We start from the raw sequence: 12,666 nt of genomic DNA, 5'->3' as shown, positions 1-12,666 counted from the left end.
ATTCTTTAAGCTATTAAGCCCACCGATTCCTTTATTTTTAAGCCTATTTTTGTGTGGAATGCCATTGCCAAACGTGTCCGTTGGTGCCCATATGATGTTTAAAAATATATATTTCCTGTTCTGAGTGACAATGTTGCCGTTGCTCATATTTCTGTATGATATAAGGCTTCGGTTTAAGGTGACATTTGTTAGGCATGCAGATAATTTGTCCCTCTTTTAAATTGGAGCGAGCATGGAGAGATTTGACTGGAGCGGGAGGAAATTTTAGTGGAGCGAGCAGCGGTGTTGAGCGGAGCGGCTTAGTGCGAATTAGAGCGGAGGAGCGGGCGGAGCCAACAGCCTCGTGAGCGAGGAGCGGAAATTCTCACCGCTCCACTCCGCTCACATGCTCCTCACTGAAGTCAGGAAAGTTCAGTGTGAAAAAGTGAGAAGCTTGCAGGCTTTACTCCTGCTTCTGTCCTTCAGCAGTTCCTACAGTAACATCCCTAATCTAACTGCTCTCTTCTTCATCTCCTGCACTGCTGGCTGTTTATCTGACTGATGCACCTGTGCTGTAGCCTACGAATTCACGAACTAATAAGCCAGTGTGTCACTTTTGTACATAAGTTCACATTTTTGGATTACGGGAGTGCAAATGTGTTTTGCACCATATTTACTGCAGCAAATGTAGCTAAACTGTGAGCGTTTGAATTTCTTAATTAGTTTGTTGTCATGGACTTGGGTGCTTCGGCCGCAAGGATGAGACATGGTGCAGACAGGAAGGGAATGTGGACGACCCACTTGTGGCTTGCAGAGAAACAGAGGTTTATTAACAAAGAGAAAAAACACAAGAAACACAAAACAAAAGGACCACGGGGGTCAAAAATAAATGGAAATAAACAAAGACTAATTATAACAAGGGGTGGGCAGACAGGCAGGCAACATAGAACACAGCATAAGACATCAAGCAATGACTCCAGGAAGAACAGAACAGGATCAGGAACTTAAATACAAAACTAAACCGGTAACGACACAACAGGAGTGAGACAGACAATTAACCAATCCAGGAGGGGGCAGGGCAACACTGAACCACGCGGCTGACAGAAAACAGGGGAAACACAAAGACTAACAAGAGGGACAGGATGGCCGGCAATGCCTGCTGGGCAAACGGGGAAGGGACACAAAAGACTGAGGCAACAGGAGTGTCTCACCCTAACCCTGACAGTCTGTGATGCGTGGAATACGATTTGTGCATTTGTAATGAAGAATTTGAGAAGTGTTGTGTTTGTGGAAATCCCGTGACTTCAAATTTACTGATACACATGTGTGACTCTTTTCTACAGATACAGATTGCACTGTTACAGATGCTCAGGTGTTTTGCACCAATAATATCTCCATATTAAACCCAATATCTAGTTTAGATGATATGAAATCAATATTATGTGGAATTTTCATTGCTCTTGATGTTGATGAAGGGAGTCCCAGCTTTTCTCTCACTTTTGACCATATTTTCAGAGTGTTTCCTATCCAGATGTTACTGATTTTACTTTCCTACCCACTAAGTCGCTCTATCCTGGGATATCCATGCCACTACTGATCTAAGTTGGGCTGCCAAGTAATAATTTTTTTAATTAGGTAAATCCAGACCCCCATTCTCTTTTGAGTTTAACAGTATTTTCAATTTAATCCTGGGTCTTTTGTTTTGCCAGTTAAATTTGGATAACCATTTATCGAGCGTTTTGAATGTGGATATGGGGACCCCTATGGGCAGGGAGTGGAACATCAAGAGAAGCCCAGGGAGTATGTTCATTCTAATGCTCTCCACTCTCCCCAAAAAGGATGGAGGGAGAATTTCCCATCTTTGGAGATCATTCTTTATTTCACATAGTAATTTACCATAATTGGTTTTGTGTAAGTATGATATATCAGGGGAATCGATATTTCAAATTTTCTGTTAGTTGTTGAGGCCAATGGCCAACGAATATCATTGCTTCAGATTTTGACTGGTTAATTTGATATCCTGAGAGTTCTCCATATTCTTTTAAGTTTCTGATTAGCGCAGGTACTGAGGTTATCGGTTCACTGATATATATTAGTATGTCATCCGCATACAAAGAGATTTTATGTTTGGTGTGTGTAACAGCACAAACCAAAACACCACACACAGGGAAGTAAGAAATACAAAGTCATCCACAGACAAGTGTGTGGCTTCTCATATTTCAGCTTAAGACTGCTAGATTCATAGCTGTTTGTAATCAGCGGCAGGCATAGAAAACATTAAATAATTACAAGATGTGGCAAAGAAAGTAGCGTTCAGGCTCTTTCAGAGTGACTGTTTTTATTTTGCACTGGAGAATTGCACTTTAATTTCGTTGTACAATGTCTCATTGCTACAATGACAATAAAGATTCTATCTATCTATCTATCTAAATATGAAGGAGGAAATAAATCTATATTTCTGGATTTCAAAACAAGCTACAATAAACAAATTGGTGTTTCCTTATAAGACGTAGACCCGCCCCCATAAACAGGAGTGAGATAAACTTCCTGCATTACTCAATGCTACAAACACCACCCATTTCATAATAAATAAAATGAAGGTAAAAAGGGTAAATCAGCCATTATATCCAGCAAGAATTTGCTGTGCTGAGGAAGGGAAAGAGTCTACATTTTAGGTAAGAACAACTAATTCATGTTGTTGACAACTATTTTGGGGGAAAAGAGGAAAGAAAATAAATAATCTTGTATCTATGTTTAGTTTATGAAATATTTTAAGCCTGACAAATTTAGCACACATTTAACAAACTATAAACATGTCGTTGTTGTTCCTGTGAGGTTAAGAATAAAATAACACTATATACATGTGAAATTGTTCTTCTCTAGGTTGTAGTAATTCTTTATAAACTACTAAGATGTGTGTTTATTTGGCGCTCAGTCCTGCTGTCCTCATGCAGGACTGTAACACACTGCACTGCTCTGCTTTCTGGTATTATAAACATATGTTCAGGTTCTATTGAACTGGCATTAGAATTTATTCACTGATGAGAATTCTAAACACTTACGCAAGTCGCTCTGGCTAAGGGCGTCTGCCAAATGCCAATGAAGAAAATGTTATTTTCTTCTGCTGGGGAAAACAATTTACTGTGTTTTACCTTACTGTTACTGTGCTGTACTTTAATGTTACTGTCAGAGTTTAAGTTCATGCTTCTAGGCACATGTCTGTTCTGCCAGGTATTTTTTGTATCTAAAATGAAAAACAAACAGCTTTGACTGTTCCTATTATCGCACAAGTAACAGGAAAGTGATGAAATCTCTGACATTTTATTCTGAACATTTTAACAATTTTAGGACCACTTTTGTTCCTAATTTACATAAATGATATAGACACCAATATATACAGTAAACTGGTGAAATTTGCAGATGACACCAAGGTGGGTGGTGTAGCAGACACTGAACTAGCGGCTCAGCAGCTACAGCGGGATCTTAATTTAATAAGTGACTGGGCTGACACCTGGCAGATGAAATTTAACATAGACAAATGTAAGGTACTCCATGTAGGGAGCAGAAATATAAAGTACAGGTATTTTATGGGACCTACTGAAATAAAGGTAGCTGATTATGAGAAAGACCTTGGTGTGTATGTTGATGCTTCCATGTCTCATTCTCGCCAGTGCGGGGAAGCAATAAAAAAGGCCAATAGGATGTTGGGGTATATCTCCAGGTGTGTGGAGTTTAAGTCAAGGGAGGTAATGCTAAGATTATACAATTCCTTGGTGAGACCTCACCTAGAATATTGTGTACAGGTTTGGTCACCATATCTTAAAAAGGACATAGCGGCCTTAGAAAAGGTGCAGCGTAGGGCCACAAGAATGATTCCTGGTCTTAGAGGAATGTCATACGAGGAAAGGTTATTTGAGCTAAATCTGTTCAGCCTCAAGCAAAGGAGACTGAGGGGGGACATGATCCAGGTCTATAAGATTCTAACAGGTTTGGATGCTGTTCAACCGAATAGTTACTTCAGCATTAGTTCAAATACAAGAACTCGTTGTCACGTTTGGTGGGTAGGCGATCCGGGAAGCAGGGATACGGAGCCAGGAGGTCGGGTTGGAACGGGATTTATTCGGGTTGAAGGGACCGGGGAAGCACAACAGGTAACATCAATGACGAGTCTGGGGAAGACTGACTCAGACGAGGACTAAATACAAAAGACAAGCCACGGAGAACGAGCCACAGGTGAGAACAATTAGGGCGAAACAGGAGGTAATGAGGTGGGCGTGGCACACATCGGGAGCGGACGGAGCGGGACGTGACAGAACCCCCCCCCAAAGGCGCGCACACTGGGCGCGCCAGAGAGGAGGCGACGGACGGGACGAAACCGGGGAACAGGACCTGAAAGACAAAACAGAACGTCAACCAAAACCAGGGAACAGGATGGAGACGCAAAACAAGAACAGGGACGAAAAGAAGGACAGGACCTGACAGAGGACAGGGAAGGCGGACAGACAGATCAAGAAGGGAGACACAGGGGGGACACCCACAGGCAACACGAAAGGGCCAGGGGTGCCAAAAGGAGGAACAAAGGGACGAGGAGCAGAAACAGGCGGGACCAAAGGAAAGGGAGGCGGAAAATGGGGAGCACGAGGGAGCCCAGGCGGGCGACGGGCAGCGGCCGGAGGGGCCGCAGGCGGGAGGGAGAAGGGAGCTGAAGGGGACCACCCAGGGGCCAAGGGAACGGGACGAGGGAGCGACAGAGGGGACACGGAGGGAGCAGGAGGGAACACCGGTGCAGGCAGGCAGAAGGGGGAAGCCGTGGCAGGCGGAGGCGCAGCCGGAGCCGGCGAAGGCGCCGTCCGACGCCCAGCCGGAGCAGGGGGGCCCGGAGGCGACCGACATGGAGCCGGAGGAGAGACCGAAGACCGGCACCGAGGATCCAGGGGGGGACCCGGCGGCGACCGCCGACCCCGAGCCGGAGGACCCGCAGGCAGCCACCGAGCAACAGCCAGGGGCCGAACGGGCGAGCCAGGGGGCAGGGAGGGCGGGACCCGGACCCGACGCCTGTGTCCTCTTCCCTTACGGGACACTGACAGGCGGGGTCCTGTGGGGCGTTGGCCTTGCCGGGGTACAGGCGAGGGAGTCAGGGCCGCGGGCAGGACGGGAGTGGCGGCCTCAGGCGGGGCCGCAGGCGTGTGGCCAGCAGGAGGCGCCTCGGCGGGCGCCTCGGGCGTGTGGCCAGCAGGGGGCGCCTCGGCGGGCGCCGCCAGCACGCGACCAGCAGGGGGCGCAACCGCAGCCACCTCAGGCAGTGCGGGTGCCGGCAAGACAGGTGAGACGGGCAGTTCAGGTGCCGGCAGGACAGGCGAGACGGGCAGTTCAGGTGCCGGCAGGACAGGCGAGACGGGCAGTTCAGGTGCCGGCAGGACAGGCGAAACGGGCAGTTCAGGTGCCGGCAGGACAGGCGAAACGGGCAGTTCAGGTGCCGGCAGGACAGGCGAAACAGGCAGTTCAGGAGCCGGCAGGACAGGCGGGTCAGGCAGGACAGGCGGGTCAGGCAGGACAGGCGGTGCCGCGGGCAGAGCGGCGGCATCAGCAGCAGGCGGTGCCGCGGGCAGAGCGGCGGCATCAGCAGCAGGCGGTGCCGCGGGCAGAGCGGCGGCATCAGCAGCAGGCGGTGCCGCGGGCAGAGCGGCGGCCTCAGCAGCAGGCGGTGCCGCGGGCAGAGCGGCGGCATCAGCAGCTGCGGGCAGATCCGTGGCGGCAGCAGGCAGCGCAGCCGCGGGCAGATCGGCGGCGGCAGCAGGCAGCGTCGCCGCGGGCAGATCGGCGGCGGCAGCAGGCAGCGCAGCCGCGGGCAGATCGGCGGCGGCAGCAGGCAGCGCAGCCGCGGGCAGATCGGCGGCGGCAGCAGCAGGCGGTGCCGCGGTCAGGTCCGGAGCAGGCAGGAGGGGTGCTGAGCGCGTTGACGCTGCCCCTTTAAGGGCTCTCGGGACCCGGGGAATGCCGTCCCGCATAGCGCGGATACCTCCGAGTCCCAGACGCTCCGGCCGGTAGAAGTATGCTTCTAAGGGAGGCGGCTTCTCCGTCGGGAAGCTGGCCAGGCTGGTTGCGGCGGTGTCCTCCCAGGCGGGGAGCAGAGAGCAGGCTCCTAGGTAGAGCGTTGGAGTTGCTTCCGCCAGCTCTCTGCTCCGCTTCTCCCGGCTGTTAACGAAGCGCTGGCTCAGGCGGCGAAGGCACTTACGTGCCCTCTGCAGCGGGTACTGTTGTCCGGGCGGGCGCTCTTCCTTGAGGAGGTCCGCGCCCCGGGTGGCCAGTTCCAGGGCTACCGGATCCTCCAGGACCTCGGGCTGGGATCGCCAATACACGAAATCTTGCAGGAGACCGAGCCGGTGGTGCTCGGTCTCCCGCGTCGTGTTGTCGTGGAGACTCGTCATTCTGTCACGTTTGGTGGGTAGGCGATCCGGGAAGCAGGGATACGGAGCCAGGAGGTCGGGTTGGAACGGGATTTATTCGGGTTGAAGGGACCGGGGAAGCACAACAGGTAACATCAATGACGAGTCTGGGGAAGACTGACTCAGACGAGGACTAAATACAAAAGACAAGCCACGGAGAACGAGCCACAGGTGAGAACAATTAGGGCGAAACAGGAGGTAATGAGGTGGGCGTGGCACACATCGGGAGCGGACGGAGCGGGACGTGACACTCGTGGCCATAGGTGGAAATTAGCGGGAGAACATTTCAAACTGGATTTAAGGAAGCACTTCTTTACACAGCGTGTAGTCAGAGTATGGAATAGTCTTCCTGATAACGTAGTGCAAGCTGAATCCTTGGGTTCCTTTAAATCAGAGCTAGATAAGATTTTAACAACTCTGAGCTATTAGTTAAGTTCTCCCCAAGCGAGCTCAATGGGCCGAATGGCCTCCTCTCGTTTGTATTGTTCTTATGTTCTTAACAATATTTAACATTAAATAAATGCAAAACAGGAAATCTCTGATATAGGTGCTATACAGCCAGGACTCCTCTTGCACATGCCTGCACTGTAGTCCTGACAACTCAAGTAACATTTCAAAGCCATACCATAGTCATAAATAGACTTGTTTCCCCCTGCAAGAACAGTGATTCATGACACAAAACTAGATCTCATGTAAGCGATAGGATGTTCTTGGATGGTGGTGGACAACCTCCTTCATGCAGGCTTTAAACATTTTCATACTCATCCTCCATTTTCAAAATGTTTCTTTCCAGTTGAATTGATTAAAACGTTTTCTTTTGTTTAAGGTCTATTTTAAGAGCATCATCATGTTATACCTGGCTCCCATCATTATTATTGGCGGACAAGGCGGTTCACCATTTGACTTCACTGGTATCACAAATGGAGCCACACTGAAGAAGATTAGGGTGTGGGTGGGTGGCTGGCAGGTGAAAGCTTTGAAGGTTTGGCTTACTGATGACCAGTCCAAGCAGTTTGGAATTCCTGCTGGGGACTATTCAGAATTTACATTTGAAGATGGAGAGCAGATTACCTCTCTGTCTCTGTGGGATAATGGAGCTGGAACACGTCTGGGTGCCATCAAATTCGGGACAAATCGCCGCCGGGAGTTCTTCGCATACATGACAGAGTGGCCGCTGAAAAAAGAACACCAGGTTGATACTGGATCTGGGATCTGCATGGGAATCAAAGGAGGATCAGGTACAGACATTGATAGATTAGGCTTCGTATTCATCAATACCATCAAGTCTACTGTGTTAACAAAGGTTCAGTACACTTTTCATCAGCTGGTACCCAGTGTGGCTGTTGAGAAAATTGGATCCATGACTTACCAGAATACATTCACTGCACCACAAGAATACAAAACTAAAACCTCAATGAAAATCACCGAAAAGTTCTCCTGGTCTGTGCCTAACAAAATGTCTTCAACCTTCAAGATGAAAGTGCATGCAGGAATTCCAGAGGTTGTAGAAAATAAAACTGGATTCAGTTACAAACTAGGAAGTGAAAGCACATATGATTTGGAGAACACAGAGGAGAAGACAGAGCTGATAAATTTTACTGTCAATATTCCTCCTGGGAAAACTGTGAAAGCAGACATCACAATTGGTCAGGCCCCAGTAGATCTCCCCTATACTGGCACAGTCAAAATTACCTGCCTTGATGACAGTGTTCTGGAGATTCCAACCAGTGGAACCTACAAGGGCCTCACTTACACCAGTGCAAAGGCAGGTGTGAAAGAATTACCATAACTCTTGGCACAGTCAGAATGTATTCTGCTGTCTCTGGGGGGCTTTGGATCAGATCAAATACGTTTCAGGGTTAGAAACACTTAAATTTAAGCCCTGAAGAAGAATACTCTTTAGTGGGACTTTTTTGCTGGAAAGAATCATATTCTATTAATGTTGGTCTGTTACTTTGTGGGTAAAGATTTAAAAATAAAATCTCTTAAGACACTGCATTATTTACCTAAAGACATACAGTCTCCAAAACTACTTTCACTTTTATTGCCTCAGATTCTAAATGTGAACTATATTAAAATACATTTACAAACCATTATACATATTATGTCCAAAAGTCCACAGCCCTTCAACAATTTATTAACCAAAATTATGAGACGTAAAAAGTAGTCATACTGATGGAGTGGAATCTTCACCGTTTGCTGCAGCAGATAACTACTCACCCCACAGCTCACTGCTGTGATCCCAGCAGGTCTGGTCATGATGGTTCCTGGTAGTGAATGTATGAACCAGAAGTGAGAGGAAGATGCCCCAACATCAGAAGGAGGAAGCCACAGTCTGCACCAAGATCATCTTTGGGAAGCAGCATTGGCTTCGGCTTAAGACCCTATTGAAAGCTCATAGCCTGGCTCAGGACCTCATAGTGTTTTGCCCAAGGCCCAAGTCCTGATGCAACATCAAAGTGATGGGCTAGATGTAGAAACCTGAAAGTAAGCTGACTGTCTTCAAGGCAAAGGGACTGGACCGCCTTGTCTGCCACTCAAGCTTCTTTCAGTTGTACCATTGGATTTGATGTCATGAAGACAAATAGATAAAACACAAGAACAGATTGGCAATTTCGGACAAAACATCCGACAAAGCAAAAGGGACTCACTCACACCATCTATGAGGCAAAGACCCCACAATAGAGGATTTGAGGGCATTTGTGGAACAGCACAACTTCAGCTGAAATTGGATTGACTCATACACCCAGCTGGCAGGTTGCAGTTGGCTGGGAAGTTGGATTCCCCTCAATGAGGACCCTATAGGGTATTGTTGGACACACAATCAGTAGCCAAGCTTCAGGGTAAGAAGTCGTGGGTAAACACCTCACATCTGGAGCACATCAAACTGGGAGAGCACTGAGGTGATCTGCTGGTAACCTCTTCCTGTGGAACCCAACTTGATGCTACAACACACAAAAGTTCATGTCCTGGAAGATGTTAAGTGAAACTGCTGAATCTCAGTCCAAGAGAGTGAAAATACTCCATGAGATGATATTCATTTATTTGTTGAGTTTTGATCGCCTAATATCAAGTGCCGTTGTTAAATAGTTCAGGCAGAACACGACATCCAATCAATATGGTGCAATTCAGTTTAATGATCATGTTTTTATTGTGTACATCATACTGAAGCTGAACAGTACCTGGATATGTCAATTATCAGAAATGTGTCTCAAATGTACTCTGATTCTGTATTTTTGGCTCGAGTTTATCATCATGCTGGGTTTGTTGTTTTTTTTTTCCCCATAATCCCATTTATTGCAGGGTGGAATAAGTCTCCAACAAGTGACATTTAATTGGTCTGAATGATTTTCATTGTGTTATTGGCAAAATACTAAAACGATAGGTATAGAAGTTAGGAAAGAGATTTGTCATTTCTTATTGCTCCATTCATTTAATTATTTCTGCTTATACATGCAATGCATTGCAAGTTAGACGCCTTCCTCATCTCCTTCTCCTCATAAGGTTGCTTGCCGCTATGCTTCTTGCGTAATTAAGATTCTTTGGTTTCTAATATAAAATTAAGAGGGATTTTTTGTCATGTTCTTACGTATTACATTAGTTTAAAGCCATGTGTGTAATATAATTATGCTGTTTATGGAACACACTGTGGTGCTCTGTGTGAGGTGAAATGGCTGTTCAAGTGTAACACCAACTACAGTAACAGGTGGTTCTTGGACTGTGTGTAAGACTGGATGCACAGAGCATGTGTGGTCAGAAGGTTACCTTCTGAATGGAAAATTAGAGAGACTCAGCCTTAATAAAGCAGCAATAAACCACAAACTTCTTTCATGTCTCGTGTCTGAACTTGATCTTAATATACCTAATGTAATATACTTCTGTTCCTATATACCCCTAATATACCTCTGTTCAACACTGGTGTGTATCAGTCTCTGAATGCTGCCGAATGATGAAACACTCTTTCCTTATTTTGAACAGGGTCCCCATTTCCAGCTGGGGTCACTGCAGTAAACTGCAGACAAGACTAGGATTTCTAGTGTCTGCAGGTCTAACAGCAGCTTTCAAGCTAACTGGAAGTTGTACTGTATCTGATTTGGGTTCATTTACTCTTGTTAACCAGGGGTTACATGCAGTAACACCCAACTCCTCTGTTTCTTCTACACCTTGGTTAGACATTTTTTGTCACATTCGCAAATTATTGCATCAATAAATATAATTGCATTTATTAATAAGGCATTAGTGCGTGCCTTTAAAATTGCCCCTCGGGGACAAATAAAGTTTTTTGAATTGAATTGAATTAGTTTCCATGGGTTTTATGTGAGATACTGTGTGAATCCCTTTCCTCAGGATTTCCCAGCCCTTAGAGGTGGTGAAGTCATTCATGTACTCTAATGCAGGGGTATGGACCCTTATCCATGATGAAGGACAGAGGACCCCACAGCCACAGCCCTCCATATAACTCTGCACATCTGGAGCAGAAGGGCTGTTATGCCACACATATCTTCATTGACTTCAGCTCAGTCTTCAACACAGCCATCCAAAAACATACAGGTAACCAAATTACAGAACCTCGATTTCCCAAACTCCACCTGCCTCAGGTTTAAAAACTTTCTAACTAACCGGTCACAGAGAGTCAACGTAGGCTGTCAGCACTCAGCACTCAGCCTCTGCTACGGCTCCCCACAGAGATGTGTGCTGAGCCCCCTACTGGACACTCTCTATACTCATGACTGCACCTCCACCCACCCAAGTAATGCCATCATTAAATTTACGGACCACACGACCGTGGTCGGTCTCATCTCGGGAGGCTAGGAGACCACATATAGGGATGAAGAGGCAAGACTGTCAACATGATGCAGCGAGAACAAGCTGACTCTGAACACCACAAAAACCAAAGAAATCATCATGGACTTTAGGAGAGACACATCTGCCCCTCAGCCCATAGACATCAACAGAGACCGTGTGCAGTGGGTCCCAGGCTTCAGGTTCCTGGGCCTACATCTGTCCATAGAGACTCCTGCTGGGCTCTCCTGCTCTGAGATGGGGGGGGGGGGGTCCACAGCACAGAAATGTAGGTGTGATACTGAAGTCAGGAAAGTTACTTCCTGCTTACTGCATAAAAAGTGAAAATCTTGCAGGCTTTACTCCTGCTTCTGTCCTTCAGCAGTTCCTACAGTAACATCCCTAATCTAACTGCTCTCTTCTTCATCTCCTGTGCTGCTGGCTGTTTATCTGACTGATACACCTGATACACACACCAAAGCACCACACACACGGCGATAAGAAATACAATGTCACCCACAGACAAGTGTGCGGCTTCTCATATTTCAGCTTAAGACTGAGAGATTCATGGCTGTTTGTAATCAGCGGCAGGCATAGAAAACATTAAACAATTACAAGATGTGGCAAATATGAGGGAGGAAATAAATCTATATTTTTTAGATTTTAAAACAAGCTAAAATAAACAAAATTGTGTTTCCTTATAAGATATTGACCCACCTCTATACGCTCCCATAACAGTGACATAAGCATCGCTTAATGTTTGTTGTTGAGGGGGGAAAAAGAACCTACGTTTTAGGTAAGAATAACTGTAAAAGACCACAATTGTCCTTGTATGTTTTGTCATTTTGTTTTGGTAAAACAACATATAAATATGTCTAATTTATTCTCTAACTTATTCACAAATATTTTTATTTTTTGTATGTGCTTTAATGTGGTTTGTGTGTGAATTTGTGAATGAATATTTTGTGTACCTGTGGTACTGAATTTTGTCCTGTTTGTGACACCGTACTTTGCATAAGGGGGAGGTCTTTGTAAAGGTAGCCTGCAGGTGCAAATGATGGGAAGCCACTTTGTTTGGGCCTAAGCCGCATGAATTTTATCTCCAAGTTTTGTATTTCATTTACATAACTAAAAGTAAACTTTGACGCTTGTTTTAATGACAGAAGAAAGGATTATTGTATCATACATTTTGCATTCTTTGGTGAGCACAGGGAGGTATGTTTGTTTAGTCATGATTTGTAACTTGTATCTATGTATGCATGAGATGGACGGTTGTGTATATGAATGTTTGTGTTGGTATTTATTTACATGATAAGAAGCTTGTATCCATGGGAACTAGATTGTTAAATGTTTATTGTTTGTCCTGATACAGTTTTCACAGTGCTATAAGGTACAAGACGAAATGGATTAAAGTTGATGCTGCTATGAACTTCAAATAAAAGAAACCTTAAGCGTCTGT

At 46.1% G+C, this 12,666-nt stretch overlaps 1 protein-coding gene across 1 annotated transcript; it reads left to right on the top strand.

The window, feature by feature from the left end:
- Nucleotides 1-2,540: 2,540 nt before the first annotated feature.
- On the top strand, nt 2,541-9,529 carry LOC111840288 (aerolysin-like protein). The gene is made up of 2 exons (XM_023804939.2): nt 2,541-2,654; nt 7,252-9,529. The coding sequence occupies exon 2, from the start codon at nt 7,273-7,275 to the stop codon at nt 8,212-8,214; it is 942 nt and encodes a 313-aa protein (XP_023660707.2). The 5' UTR covers nt 2,541-2,654; nt 7,252-7,272; the 3' UTR covers nt 8,215-9,529.
- Nucleotides 9,530-12,666: the final 3,137 nt, after the last annotated feature.

Source organism: Paramormyrops kingsleyae, chromosome 3 (assembly GCF_048594095.1).
Source record: "Paramormyrops kingsleyae isolate MSU_618 chromosome 3, PKINGS_0.4, whole genome shotgun sequence".
NCBI lineage: Eukaryota > Metazoa > Chordata > Actinopteri > Osteoglossiformes > Mormyridae > Paramormyrops > Paramormyrops kingsleyae.
The sequence above is the reverse complement of the archived record's forward strand: the minus strand, read 5'-3'. Positions and strand labels throughout refer to the sequence as shown.

Bases quoted from the DNA above. Each gene is read 5' to 3' on its own strand.
- LOC111840288 (XM_023804939.2), top strand. From the start codon at position 7,273: ATGTTATACCTGGCTCCCATCATTATTATTGGCGGACAAGGCGGTTCA.